This window comes from Melanostigma gelatinosum (assembly GCF_949748355.1).
Source record: "Melanostigma gelatinosum genome assembly, chromosome: 4".
Lineage (NCBI taxonomy): Eukaryota > Metazoa > Chordata > Actinopteri > Perciformes > Zoarcidae > Melanostigma > Melanostigma gelatinosum.
In genome coordinates, this window is record NC_136637.1 from 985,092 (window position 1) to 1,001,051 (window position 15,960).

The following is a 15,960-nucleotide window of genomic DNA, read 5'->3' on the forward strand; positions in this document are numbered from 1 at the left end:
GAACCTTGGCTCACTCTTTGCCTAAAGTAAATAAACATGAACAGATTCATAATTCAACTTTATTCCATGTTCAAGTGAGAAATAACAGACAGATCTTTGATAGTATCAGTAGTTGTAAATGGTACATCTATTATATTTGACCACAGAGGGTTGGATTTATGCTAATTAAGACTTGTGCATTCTACAGTACATATCATATTTAGAATATATTTAGGATGAATTGAGAATACTCCCATAGTTCATTGCTGCTGAGTTCTCCTTACATTATTCCTGAGAGGATGAATAGTACAGTGAGGCTACAAACCACACACTTGTTATTGCACTCGTCACGTAAAACTAAAATGTTTGCTAAAGATATAGTAGTTCCGATCCAGTACTCAGTACATTCAGTACATTCAGTGGTGAATACTGCTGGCCAGCCGAGGCTGACGCATCCTGTCTTAGTTCCCTACCTGCTCCCACTTTGCTGTGGTAAGGATATCAACAGGGCATTTGTAATGCTATGATGTCTACCAGTAAGATCTCTGACATATTACTGACTCGACTGTTTCCATTGACCAACACACATGGAGCTCTGTCACTCCCCACTTTTGGGCTCCAAATTGTAAGTGTTTCTTTTTGCGGCCTTCATCCGGTACATCGACATCCAGATGCAAAGCTTGTTTATAGTCGTCAAAGCCAATCTTACTTTGAAAGGATTCGGCTAAGAGGCAGAGATGGCTGGGAACACTTGGCCACCTTAGAGACAGGCCGCCTGTGTGTGTTGGAAGAGGGATGGGGATATCAAATGTCCAGACCTGGCTTCTGCTGTGCACCTGCTGAACAGCCAACAGCACCAATAGATTCATGTCCCATATGCTGCCATGCAATAACAGTTTGGCATGAGAGATACAATTCCCCCATGATTTTAGGGGCAAACCTACAATGAACTCTTTTTAGTCTTAATATGTCATAATACATGTTAAATATTGATGTTTAGCATTCATAAGATTTATTTATAGTATGTATTGGCAGTAATGGAATATAATATTCATATCTATGTTTCTATTAGTGTATAGTGTTAGTTTAGAATGAGTCCTTTATGTCTACGTAGGGAGCTGGTCCTCTTCAGAGTCCTTCATGTCTACATAGGGAGCTGGTCCTCTTCAGAGTCCTTCATGTCTACATAGGGAGCTGGTCCTCTTCAGAGTCCTTCATGTCTACGTAGGGAGCTGGTCCTCTTCAGAGTCCTTCATGTCTACGTAGGGAGCTGGTCCTCTTCAGAGTCCTTTATGTCTACGTAGGGAGCTGGTCCTCTTCAGAGTCCTTCATGTCTACGTAGGGAGCTGGTCCTCTTCAGAGTCCTTCATGTCTACGTAGGGAGCTGGTCCTCTTCAGAGTCCTTCATGTCTACGTAGGGAGCTGGTCCTCTTCAGAGTCCTTCATGTCTACGTAGGGAGCTGGTCCTCTTCAGAGTCCTTCATGTTGCAGCGTCATGTTTCTACAGGAGCCCAGAAGGGACAAACCAAACTGGCCTGTTTGGGATGGGAGGAGTAAGCAGAGAGGTAGTTGGTTGGTTGCAATCCGCAACCTCACCACTAGGTATCACCAAATGCTACACACTGCTCCTTTAATGTAACATGTCAAATAAGTTCAACAAAGATGACAAAATGACACAATAAATACAGCATTTTCAAAGTAATTTGTGACTTTTATTAATGTAGTCATATGCTAATTAATTACAGCAGTGAGTTTATAAAGTCAGAATTGTCAGCGTGATTAACACGGATTCACTGATCATTGGTATTGATCGATCATGGTATCGACCCAGAAAGTTAACATCTTAGCTGTCGGGTTGCAAAAATATGAGTTGACTTTATTGCACCTGAATTAAACGGAGGTCCTCTATCATCAAAGCCACAGTAAAACAATGACCCTAAATGACCCTGCAGTTTGCCCCGAAATCCTCCTCGACAATCGTGTTCCCCTTTCCAAAGCCCTCTCCCTCCTCCTCCTCTTCCACATCATGTTCTCCAGCGCTTCAGCCTCCACAGGACTCCGTCTTAACAGTCATCTGCATTTCTGAGGCCGCCGCTCCCCATGCCAGCAGACAATGCTGTTCTTGTACAAGCAGTGGCCGAAGAAAGAAACGCTCTCTCTCCTCCGCCACAGCAACATTCAGCCCATGCATGTACTCCAAAGCTCACTGAATGTTGTCCGTCATTGTTCAACCAACGTACTACTATTTTCCAGTTCTCAACTCCAGCCTCATCACTCCTACATGTTTTAGTTTTTTTGAACTGAGAGGCCGAGTGATAGAATTTGTAATCCCGCTCTTTCCCCTCTGAAGTTAAACCATGACCAAACTCTTAGATAAGCCTCTGATCCACATGGTAAGCTCCTCGCGCCCGGATTCCAGCCCGCAGCTTAAATCCCACTTTGTGAGTCCGATTTCCGTGACCCTGTGCTCGGCTAAATCAAGAGAGCAACGGCTCCACTTATGCAACACAGCCGCGTCAGCATGTTTAACGCTCACACGGTACTGTCGCGCCAACTCAGACGTGGCGTAATGAGTTCAGAGCTCCAAACAAGAGGGCTAACAGTAGGGCTGAGACGCCTTCAGTGTTCTCTCCAGCAGACGAGCAACACGGTAGAATCAAGGTGCGTTTTAATCCCTGTAGGTCCAGCAGCAAACCCCCAGATACTCCGGCGAAATCCAGCTACACGCCTCAGGCACAGGCGCTCAATTTACTCCATTTCCACGTGCACACGGCGAACACTAATTTAACTGTGACATGTAGTAGAGAAGAGCCAGAATAATAGCAGGTAATGCCATTTTAACATCATGTGACTCTGAGAGGGTGAGACAAACGAATGCGTTGGTCCCAGACTGCAGTAAAGAGTTCCTGCATGAGCGCTCTCCCCGGTGAGACCGAGATGCTTCAGAAAGGCCATTCACAAGGTTCAAGGTGTTTATACGAGGTCGGGAGCATTTCTATTGCCTCTCAACTTGGTGACAGCCGAGCCGGCGGCTTGCAGCTAACAGTGCTAATGCTTGGTTCACACTTGCTGTAGTGACGGCGTCGCGAGGAGCTCGCTCCAGAACATGACGTCGTACTGGCTTTTGGTCGAATGCGAATGTACCGCAAGTTGTCACGGCGCTTTGTCATCAACCTCTACATTTCTGCAGCAAGTTTTTTAATTTAAATGTTACAAATAGAATCTTTATAATTCATGTTTTTGTGAAAAATCCCACTTAAATTCTTTTCAATTATATTTAATATCAATCATTACACCATTAGACCACCATTACATTTGTCCTCTCGCGCACCCCCTGGAGGCACCACACTTTGGGAATCCCTGCTCGAAAGTATTGCAGCGTCACTCCATAAGAAGGCTGCGAGACCTTAGCCGTTTTCACTCGCACTTTATTAGCGGGCAACACGCTGTGGGCTGTAGCCAACGGCAAAACAATGAGAACCTCTCTGCTTCACTGTGCTCTCTCTCTAACATCGCACTTATCTCCACGCACAGCAGGAGCAACCACAGAACGTCCTCTAACTCTGCCCAGCAGCAGCAGGCTGTCCCTCACGAAGACATGGGCAGCTGACAAGTGGCTGACGGCTTCACAGCTTCTAAGCATGCAATGTGTTCACTGACATCCAGAAAATGTCATTAACAGTCTTTCACCTCAGCTCAGCTCATTTTTCTTCAACGGTAGCACATAACCGTTAAACACTAACGCCTTACCCGGTCCATTACGGTATGCTGTTCCATCATCGCGTGCTAATGTAGCTGTAAAAGCAGAAATGTCTCCACTGCAAGCAATACCAATGAAAGTTAGACATGATCTTAACAAATTGGCCTTAAATGAATAAAACCACTGGACCTCTTGAAGGTAGGGTTATAATTGTCTTTTAATATGTTTCTCTAACTCCAGACTTTAGATGTTCAAAATCTGCTTCAACTAACAGTTGTGACTATGTAAGCCAAAGGGCAGAATCCATATTGAAGCATATTCATCGAGCAGGAACTGCCTCAAATCAATTGGCTTCTTAGGAAAATGACTGGGACAGTAAAACTGTTGTTGTTCGGGCTCGACCACCCTGAGCAGTTCATGAACACTGGAGCACAGCACAAGCCAGGCCGGTCAAACATGCCATCAGCCCAGTGGTCCCCCACCACCCCCTCCTCTGTGTCCTCTCACACCCCCTCTCTTTGCACCCTGCAGTTCGCCGCGTGCCTCCTCGTTTCTCCATCCCGCCCACCAATCACGAGGTGATGCCCGGCGGCAGCGTCAACCTGACCTGCGTGGCAGTCGGCGCTCCCATGCCTTACGTCAAGTGGATGAGCGGCGAGGTGGAGCTTACCCGGGAGGAGGAGATGCCCATTGGCCGCAACGTCCTGGAGCTCACCAACATCCGGCAGTCTGCCAACTACACCTGCGTGGCCATATCCTCCCTGGGCATGATCGAGACCACGGCCCAGATCACTGTCAAAGGTCAGACGCACTCTGCCGCTGGGAGGGTGGAGGGTGGGCGTGTCCGGGTACAAGGTGTAGAGGTGCAGAGTTTGCTTAGAGAAATAAGATAGGTGCTTATATTTGCTGTCATTATTAAATGCTTTCATTGGTGATATGAGAGGTTGCGATGCAACATTTTCAGATTCTGTTCTGGCGTTCTAAAGAGTCCGGTTTCTTTCTTAACTTAACTTGAACTGTATGCAAGTCCAGGGATAATTAAATGAATTCTTGACCACGGGAACAGTATGTGTGACAAAATAAGCTAAACTCAAATGACCTCTCACGAGCTTTCAACTGCACTTGAAAGCTCGAAGAAAAGTAGTAAGTGGACTTTTAAGTTCAGATCATTTTGACGCAAATTTATATTGAAATAGTTAATATTAAGTTTTTAATATAGAAATTTTGCCACTTATCATATAGAGCGAACTCTAGACTAGAGCGTACTCTTTCACTTACAGAGACCCGTCATTCCATTGATGGGTGATGACGGCAAGGACAAAAGTTTAACAGGAAGTCACCAGCAGAACCAGACTCTGGGAGGGCGACCATCTGCCTCGAGTGGTTAGGTTGAGAGACAGAGATGCACAGCAACAATGATCATAACAATAACAACTCCAGAAATAATAGAACTTATAATAATATAAAGAGTGGTTGTGGGCATCAAGCACAACCACGGCATGATCCACGGCAACCTGCAAACTCCACACTTCCTCCATGTTTAGATGTTTATTTCACCAACATTCCTGTCTTGTGCTCTCAGTTAAAGCTAAAACCTCTTGAACAAAAATACTGCTTTTCATTTGCTTATTTATTTATATTGCTATTTTATTCCAATCTCGGTGAAGTCATTGCCACTTCGTCCATAGACATTCCACATTAAAAGCCTCACACGTACACGTACACGTACACGTACACGCACCTGATGTCTCTCTTTCCAGAGTCGGCTTTCATTGTGATGCCTGATGAACCTGATGAAGGTCGTGTGGACTGGGACGTTTAATACCAGCAGTAAATGGGCTCGGCTTGTGGTGCTGAAGGAGTTCCATGATATTAATATCATTAGGTAATCATAGTTAGGCCGTTCAAACGCTTTTGAATTACAGTGAGTCTAATGAGTTGAGGTTGCCTCCGCATTGCTGGCCAGCTGTAGATACTATCAGTTGGTGGCAGTGTGTGGCCGACAGCAGCGGAAACATAAACAGTGACAGCTGTCAGGCTGGATAATGTCCTCTGAATGAGCACCTCTGTGTCCAAACAAAACTATCAAATCAGATACATGGCTGTCTAGATATTCAGATGTTGCCTGTTAGCCCTTAATCATGTCAACGATGATGTTGGTTACGATTAAGAAATCCATTTCTCCAATATATTCATTTATGTGCATGAATTAGTCCTTTTTGTTGTTGCTCCAAGACACGTGGTGGCTCCATATGAAATGGATAATAAGTTTATCTTGTGAATATGCTGGACAGTAGTGCTCTGCTGTGTGGCTGCATGATATGTATGTGCACCTCTGATGATCTCCAGCTCCGGTGAAGTAGACTACAGACGGATTTACATGGCATTACACATGCTTGGCAACATGATGCATGTGGGGCAGAGACGGGCTCCTGAATGACAGTGAACTGCAGTGTTGACGAGCTCCGTGTTCTCAGCTTCAGTTTGTGTTCCTTCAGAAGGTGACTGCTTCTTTCTGCTCTCTCACAGCCCTGCCCAAGTCGCCCACTTCCCTCATTGTGACAGAAACTACGGCCACAAGTGTCACCCTAACCTGGGACTCTGGCAACCCAGAACCGGTGTCCTACTACGTGATCCAGTACCACGCCAAACTGTCTGACAATGGCTTCCAGGGAATAGACGGAGTGGCCACCACCCGGTACAGCATCGGCGGCCTCAGCCCCTTCTCGGAATACGAGTTCCGTGCCATAGCCGTCAACAACGTCGGCCGGGGGCCTCCCAGCCCCGTCGTGGACACCCGCACCAGCGAGCAGGCCCCCTCCTCGCCTCCTCTTCACATCCAGGCGCGCATGCTGAGCTCCAGCACCATGCTGGTCCAGTGGGAGCCTCCGGAGGAGCGTAATGGCCAGATCAGGGGATACCGGGTCTACTACAGCGCCGATCATGACGCCCCGCTCAGCGCCTGGCAAAAACACAACACAGATGACAGCCAGCTCACCACCATCTCGGGCCTCACCGCGGATATCACATACAGCCTGAGGGTGCTGGGCTTCACCTCTGTGGGAGACGGGCCTCCCTCTGATGTGCTGCAGATCAAGACCCAGCAGGGAGGTGAGAACACACTCACTGTGTCAGGAACACTCGTCACATTGCATTTCAAGCGGCGTGCCGCTGGGTCCCACTTCCAACAGAAGTATTGCCAGTAAGAAGAAGCCAGTAATAATTATGAATTGACTTTGGTTAAAGTAGCATTTCCACAGTGTAAAAATACTCCCTTACGTCGACATATTACCGCCTCATGGTTATTAGCATGAATCTGTGTTGACTGATGAGTCAGTGTCCCAGTTCAATAGCTATACAATCATTATGAGCAAGATTTGAGTTTTGAATGTTCTCGCATTACAAAAGTGGCAGAAGAATGTTACACAAAACAATATACACAATCGCTCAACATGCAATGCACAACAGAAAGTGAGAGGCAACACATAGCTTCAAGAAATGAAAACAGAAGACAGATAATGGTAGGACTGCTGTTGTTGGATGATTTATCATCCCTGAAATATTTGCGATAAACACTGAAATTGTCATTTTAAGACCATAGAAAAGCATAATAAAGCAGGTACACCCTTTAAACAGCAATGCACTTTGAATTCTTTTAGAATATTCAGACATTGGAATTGTAACGTGAAAGAAATATTTCAACACTGTAAATAAGTAAAACAAATCCAATAAAATCAAACCAAACAAGCAAAACAAAAAATAAAAAGTACTCTTGGCATCTGACGACAAAAAGATGCACACATGGAACATGTGTCACAACTCTGACACAACGTTGGCAGAAATGAACAAGCCGATGACGACAAAAATATGAAGGTAATGTCAATATATCTTACAATAATAATAATACAGTAATGTCTTTATATTGCATGATAAGACGAGAAGGTAAAAGAAATATCGAGGGCATGTCCATACATCATACAATAAGTTGATACGTTGTGTTACATGTTGTATGAGTCGATAACTTCAAAATGATAGAGGTCATGTCCGTATATCGTACAATAAATCGTTCACTTAAAAGCATATACAGAGGTCATCGTATGATAAGTTGATGATGTAAAGATGATTGTAGGATCAGTCAATAATATCGATATGGTCCAGGCCACGTCCATATATCATAGGACAAGTAGATCACATGAAGATGATCAAAGTCATTTCCATATATCATGCTATAAGTGATAAGCAGTAACAGTGTAAAGAATGGGCTGGGTTCATATCGCAGAGTCTCAGTATGATTGACGTTACCTGCGGAGGTATTTCTTTGTCGATTGATGACATGCTGTCACAAATAGTGTAGTTTAGACTTAATAAACTTGGTCATTGCATGTCTGGTGCTCGATCCTTTAGAAACACCAACACCGACAGAACCAGCAGAACCTCATAACGACAGTCATCTGCATCATGAGTCATCAGTCATGAAACACCTCTAACATACTGGAAGTGTCGCACAATTACAGCGCTGCGTGGTGCAGACAGCCTGACTGTTTGCCTCCCGCTGCACCAGTGGGTCTGGGTCGTGGAAGTTATTGGCAGCATACAGTGTGTGGGGTAAATGTAGCCACACTGTGTTTAACTCACATCGTTTGTGAAGCTGCACGGAAACAGAGCTTTCATGTGAAACATTAGCCCGTCAGATATCCAGCAGCTGGGATGAGCGGTGGGGTCATTGATGTGCAGGATACTCAGGAGCACACAGTACCAGTGTGAGTACTGTGAAGCTCTCACACACTTCGTCCTCAAGGACAAAGTGGCTCCGGCACGTAGAGGAATAATAATAATAATAATAATAATTCCACTCGCTCTGCTGGAAGAAACATGACACAAACAGCAGCGCTGCAATGGAAGATACAGCCACCCACATTCAGCTGACCCACTTTATTTATTTCTGGAATAGAGTTCAGCACCCTACCAGGCGGACATTAATCATTTTGACTTAAATGCAGATTACAAAGTCTGTTAACTAGTATCGCACTGAGAAGGATGGGCTTGTTTTCATGAGCACATCACTGCGATTAATGTACAAGTTTCCCAAGTTGTGGCATCTATTCAGTTTCTGTCTACTTCATGGTATGATCTGGATCATTTGTATAATAATGAGCCGTTTTCCTGAGCTAGGGTGAAGAATCACTGCTTTATAATTTGCTACTTTTATAGGAGCCTCCAAAGCAACACATGCAAGACAATCTCTTCAAGCATTTGTTTCTGTAAAGAAATAACAGAACACGGTGGCTCCCTCACTGGTCTGAAGACTCTTCTTCAATGAGGGGATGCTACTGTCTCTTGTTCTTCTCATGGCACTGATTCTAAATACACCACATGTGATATGTTATTACAGGTTAGCTGATGTCAGCCGCCTGATCGTTCTTATCTTTAACGGTTACCTCTCAGGACTTTGCAGAACCTGGCAGGTATTGGGGTCAACGTTGTCCCAGTGTAAGCCAAACATTACACTGGGAATGACTTCGGCTTCAACACAGAATGTACTTGTAAACAGACTGGTCTCACTCCCGAACAGACTAACTGCACTGTAAACCCATCTGAGTTATTGTAGATGCTCAATGCAACAGATGGAGTATAAAGCAGCGGTGGACTCATGCTGGCAGGCGCAAAATCAAAAACAAAGGACCAAAGATATGTTTTCTAGCATGCAGTGCAGCCTATATGGCACTGCATCATGTTTTCTCCATTTGAGGGCATCCAAGAGGAGACGTAATCATGTTTACTCCACCAGAAGATCACGTAGGTCAGGGCTGTCAAACTCATCTCCACTCTGGGCCACATCAGCATCACGGTCCCTCAAAGGGCCGGTTGTAACTGTAAGACTGTATCACTAACTTCTCCTAACATATTGTTAAATAACTGTCTCTGCATTTGATTATTGTTTATTCAAGTGTAAAGATATTGTACATGCAGTTATATAAATGAAAAATGATATTTAAACACATTTCTGTTATTATAACAGAAATCATTTTAATTGAGGGTTCAGAAACCCACATGACTCTATCAAAGATCAAACTATTAAAGAAAATAACAAAGACAAATATCAAACACAAGTTATGACATTAACTTTGTTCAAAGCTGTTTGTGTCACCTCTCTGCATCACTAATGTTCCTCCCTGTCGTCGTCCTGTGCATGCAGCTACATCCAAGAGCTGCTCACTGAGAGTCAGGTCTGATGAACATGGATAGATGATGTATCCGTGTTGTCTGTGCTTTCATCAGCAGTTCATTACAAACACAAGTACCTGCTCGTCTCTTAGCTAGCTGTGTTGTTAGATTGCTGCTAGTTCATCAACTCGGTCTGCGATGGTGTTTCTTCACAAACTGACATTTGTAAAAGTCTGTATCTGGTCGGAGCTCTGCTCACATACCTTCAGCATGCACTGGGCTGTAGCTGTGTGAATATATTCTGCTGTGATTGCAGTCTGCCTTTTAATTCTTGGACAGTTTGATGTTTTTCTTGGAGGCTAAATTTAGCTCTGTGTTTGGTGTCAAAATGCCGACGTGAATTGTATCCTTCATCACCGACACGCCTCATAACACAGAAGACAGACCCGTTGTTCTCCTTGAAGCACAAACATGTATTCGCTTTCCCATCTTTCATTACATTTTCTTCCCTCTGCATCAATTTCTCTCTTCGTGGACATTTTGGGATTATTTGTCGATCTTTTTCAATCGTTGGAAAACCTCTTTTCGGGCTGTTGCCTCTCCTGTCCACCTATTGTGATAGTTTTAATGTCGGTACACAGACAACTTTCTATCTCATAATTTCAACTTTCTATCATCATTTCGACCATGGGGATACTTTTATTTTCAAGTCTAACTTTTAACTATTTTTGCTGGCGGATTCGCGGGCCACATAAAATAACGTGGCGGGCCGGATTCTTGAGTTTGACACGTGTGAGCTAGAGGCACCATATCATATCTTCTTCTGGAAGGCCACCCTAGAGGCCACTCTATCATATCTTCTTCTGGAAGGCCACCCGAGAGGCCACTTTATCATATCTTCTTCTGGCAGGCCACCCGAGAGGGCACTTTTCTGCATTTCTTTTGAACCTTGAGGCACCAAGGCCTCCCCGCCAGCAATGTTATAATTCTAAGCTAAACTATGATGTTTTTTTCAACCCTAACAGAGTAGTATTGTTGCATTAACCTACCGGCTTCACAACGTTCACTATGCACCTTCCATGCCACTATGCAAAAGCCTTCCCAAGCAGCAAAATATGACAAGTAGGGATGAGATGACATTGCAATAAAAATGGGCGGGGCGTAGGTTTTCCCACAGTTGGAACAGAAGCCAAAGGAGAGTGGGGAGATGTCAATCAAACACTGTGCACACACCCATACCGCCTTTATGGGAGCTCTACCAGTGTCCATTGCACACATTTGTGGACTGTTCAAGACAATAAGAGACTCACACACTGAGTTGAATGTTTATTGTAAGGTTCTGATATGGTCTCAGGAGTAATTATTTAAGGTCGGGCCTGTAGACACAAACATATTATTAGTTTGCTTATCTGTAACTTAATTGATTGAATATATGAATAGTGCTGTCAAATAACATGCATGTTCTTACTTACCTCTGCTGTGTTTCCTCTCCAGGGTGTTCATCCTAAAAGAGTCCCCAGGGTACAAGCCCACCATTTTATAGTTCCGGGAATGTACCATGTGGGAATTACTAGAGGGGTGGTAGGAAAATTGAATCCTCTGTTCGGGCTAGAGATGATCTCTATGGTGAAGTTTTACCACAATAGAGATCAGATAGAGAATTGACCTTTAGAATGTTAGGCATCTATTTTAATGTATTGTTGTAGATTAGGGGATTGTGTGGTAGAGTGAGGGGCGGAGTCGCCTATCTTGCAGTGATGTGGAGGTCCTCGTTAGTGGCAGGCTATATAAGGCTGCCATGATTACATCTGGTCTGTCGCTGCCAGGACCACATGCTGCCCGTGGTCCCTGGAAAAGTTATGCCATGTATTTGTTTGTTGTTTTTGTTGGTGGAATAAACACCTGGTTGGGCACACGTACTCTCTGTGTCCTCCTACTTCCAAAGTCCGGCCGCTGCTTGCCAGCCTAACAAGTGGTGTCAGAAGTGGGATTCTCATGGCAGTGGGAAGTTGGAATGACTAGAGGTACAAAGAAGAATGACCAGCAGGAACAGCCTGATGAAGGTGAATGTGCATCAGCTGATCAGGAGGCCGTGGCAGCCAGCAACCAAGCAGACAAGATGGAGGAATTGTCAAGTCTGATAAAAAATGTCACCCGGTCTCAAGGAGACGAGCAGATGGAAAGAGACTATTCCCGGCAAGAACAAAGATGGAAGTGCATGCAGCATCAGTTTCAGCAGATACAGATGCAGGTGCAGGAAATGAAGGAAGATGACAAACGTGAGCGGGTGGAGCTGGAAGAGGAGCTGGACGAGGAGCAATCTCTGAGCGGAGGTGATGATCCAGATGAGGGAACAGGGCAGACGAACAATGCAAGACTTCGGAGGAGACCACCAGTCCGCAGAGAACCGAAGCTGCTCCCACTCTCATCAGATGATGACCTTGAACAATTTTTGACGACATTTGAAAGAATGGCACAAGTCTGTCGATGGCCAAAGGATGAGTGGGCTGTTGGCCTGGTCCCTTTGCTGACAGGGAAGGCAAGGAGTGCCTATGTGTGCATGGACATGGCAGACGCTGAAGATTATGATAAAGTTAAAGCAGCAAAATTGGCAAAATATTGTTAGATCCTGGGGTACTTCTGGCCCGATACAGGGCTACTTACTGACTCAGCTCTCTATTAAAAGATTGTCGAGCTGGTGTTCTTGCGAGGGAACTCGCCTGGCTCTTCTAACTGCCGTTACTCCCGACGTCTACCCTGCTTCCTCCGGTCTGAGTGCACTCGGTCGAGGGGCCACTCTGACCCCGGGCGCTCCTACCAGTCGCGTCGGTTATGGCGGCTTCCCTCTTATGGATCCGTGCTCTTGGTAAATGCCAGGTTTAGGTTTTAACGGCTAGGATTACTTCTAAAACCGTAAGGGATTGTTAAGTGGATTCGGTCTTCTAGGATAACCTTACAGAACTCAGTTGTTAGACATACAATGGATTTAACTTTTTACTGCCACGAGGAACTTTTACTACCTAAGCAAATAAATGCACTTGAGAAATTTACTTTAAATGCAGATTAGATATTTATTGCAGGTTATATTTAGTTACTTTGCAAGGGTTAAGCTACAGCTCACATAAAATGTCACTACACTTGATTCGTTACTTTAATTTTCTTCTTAGGTTATACTCATTGGTTTTAGATGCCGAGACGGCTCGGCTGGAGCTGGTTTTCCAAAGGTGCGATGAAAAGGTTATTTTGGACTTGTTAGGAGCGATGGTCCGGCCGGACCCTCGGATTCCTCCTGCTCTCGCAGCGAAGTTCGGCCAACAGTCCACAAGGCTCCGTACAAAGTCTTTCTAGGGCGGCGGCTTTCCTCCATTGTTCAGTTGTTAAAGTCGAGCAGTGGGGAGAGGAAAATATCAGTCTTTCAATTCTTTGTCCACGAACAGCGGTCTTCTTTCCGTGAACCGAGACGAAGTCCTCGAATACTTCAGTTGCAATCGTCCGTATCTTCTTCTCAGAGCGTCTGGACGGCTCGTGTAGAAATCCCAGTTTGGGGCTTGCAAGCCTCTCCTTTTATCCTTTATTTGGGCTATCTGTTCCCCCCCCCACTTCTTCTGAACACATGATCTTCACCCCACCCGTATGTGTGTGCGTTTGTTTCTGGAAAGTACCAGACTGTTCGTTTTGCTTCTATGAGTCATCTCTTGCAACAGAATTCCATGTCCCATGACTGTTTTCCTAACTTACGCCCAAAAACATCTGTTCCTAACTCACTCGGTCTGCTGACACCCTATGACACACTTTTTCCACATCTCAGCTCCGGTACACAGAACATTATTATAATCAGTTTTTACATTTGTTAAATCACTCTATGCATTAAACATTTTATATAATGATCATAAACCTTATCTTTCGATTATACTTTAACTATTGATTTCTGAGTATATGCTTCGTGCTTTTATATCCTGTCTTTCCCCTGAACGTGTATGCATGTATCCAAGGCGGCTTTCTCTGTGAGCTCAACTCTTCTTGACAATATGAAATCACCGCAGATACGTACCGCCGAAGGTTTCGGTCTATGAACATTGTTCAAGGAGAGATGCCACGTGAGCTGTATGTTCGCATTAAAGACTTGTTTTCGAAATGGGTCAAACCAGAAAAGTCAACAGTGAAAGAGATATCTGAGATGTTGATTCTTGAACAGTTCCTGAGGATGGTGCATCCGGACCTTGAGGTGTGGATCCGTGAGCATGACCCTCGTACGTCAGAAGAAGCAGCTCAGTTGGCTGAAGTATTCACAGCAGCCAGAAGAGGAGCCAGACACACCACCTTCGGCAGAGACATCAATTTTGCCCAGAGAAGCAAGTACACTGGGGGTGAGCGGGGCTTTGGTCAGGCTCCAAGTAGAGTTTTTCCCAGCGGTAGGCAGTTTACCATCTAGTAACACCAGTAAGTCAGACCCTGATAAAAGCACTCCTTTCAGAGCTTCTAAAAGGGATGTGCGATGTTACCTGTGTAATGGGGTAGTACATACTCAGTACTCTTGTCCATGTGCAACCCACACAAAACCATCTCTCTTTTGTTCAGTCCCTAGGCCAACTACACAACAGGTAGTTAAGGAGACAGCCCGTACTGCACCAGTTCTGGTGAATGGTCAATGAGAGATAGCTCTTCAGACAGGGGGGGTTTCAGACAGTGGTACTATCCAGCCTGGTGCCAAGGGACAAGTGGAGTGAGGATACGGCCTGCATCAGTTGTATTCATGGGGATGAGCATGGGTATCCTACTGCTGAGGTACATCTAACAGTAGGTGGGCAGACCGTTCTTTTGCCAGTTGCTTTGGCTCCCAAGTTACCATATGCTGTCATTGTTGGCAATGATGTCCCCACCCTCTATGATCTTGTGCAGCAGGCAGACAAGGGCCATCCTATCACACTGAACCCAGTAACTCCGAAGGTTCAGAGCACGGAGCAAGAATGCAGGGAAGCCCCATTGGTAGAAGCTACTGTGGTTCCAGTTACAGAGACATCTAAGGCTTGTGTTATGGTGACCACAAGGGCTCAGAGTTCAAAGGAAGTCCTCGAGGAGTTGCCATTTTTTGGGGTAGAGTGGGAGACAAGTGAAGTGAGGCCTTCTAAGACTAAAGCAGAAAGGAGGAGAGAGAAATGGAAGGGCACAGCTGAAGTGACAGAAGAGATTTCTAAACAAAGTTATCCGTTAGATTTAGACCTACCATTAGATGTAGGCGCATTACAGAAGGAAGACCCTACGTTAAAATTTGGTTTGACAAGGTGACAGAGGTTGAGGGGATCAAGCAGGGTCACCCAAATTGTCTAGAGGAAGTTACCCATGTAGTAAAAAGGGTATTCTCTATCAGTGCAACAGGGCTGTTGAGGCTTTAGCATTACCACAGCAGTTTAGACAAAGGGTGATGGATCTTGGGCACACAGTACCATGGGCAGGACATATGGCCTTTCAAAAAACTTTGCGTAGGATTGCCAGTCATTTTGTGTGGCCAGGTATGTACAGTCAGGTTTTGCAGTTCTGTAGTTCTTGTGAGACGTGTCAGCTGACTTCAAAGAATAAGGGTGCACGGGCTCAGCTACAGCCATTGCAAATTATTGAGACACCTTTTGAAAGAATAGGCATGGATGTAGTGGGACCATTAGAGAGGACTTCTTCTGGTAACCGGTAAATCTTGGTAATCTGTAATTATGCAACTCGCGATCCTGAAGTTTTTCCCCTAAAGTCTGTAAAAGCCAGACATGTTGCTAATTGCCTTTTACAGCTGTTCTCCAGGGTAGGCATACCTAGGGAGGTCCTGACAGACTGTGGGACTAATTTTATGTCTAGGTTGCTAAAACAGGTCTATCAGCTGTTGGGAGTAAAAATAATTAAGACCACCCCTTATCACCCCCAAACGGACGGGCTAGTTGAAAGATACAATCAGACACTGAAGAACATGCTGCGCAAGTTTGTGTCCCACACAGGAACGGATTGGGACCAATGGCTGCCTTATCTGCTCTTTGCCTACCGGGAGGTGCCACAGGCTTCAACCTGCTTCTCACCATTTGAACTGCTTTATGGACGCCAGGTGAGAGGGCCACTGGACCTTCTGAAAGACT

At 45.1% G+C, this 15,960-nt stretch overlaps 1 protein-coding gene across 1 annotated transcript in view; it reads left to right on the top strand.

Moving 5' to 3' along the window:
- ptprfa (protein tyrosine phosphatase receptor type Fa) overlaps nucleotides 1-15,960 on the top strand; it is a 343,585-nt gene that overhangs the window by 102,011 nt on the left and 225,614 nt on the right. Inside the window, exons 6-7 of the mRNA XM_079267305.1 lie at nucleotides 4,211-4,480; nucleotides 6,209-6,790. Of these exons, the coding sequence (XP_079123431.1) occupies nucleotides 4,211-4,480; nucleotides 6,209-6,790 (852 nt within the window). The remainder of the gene's footprint in view (nucleotides 1-4,210; nucleotides 4,481-6,208; nucleotides 6,791-15,960) is intronic.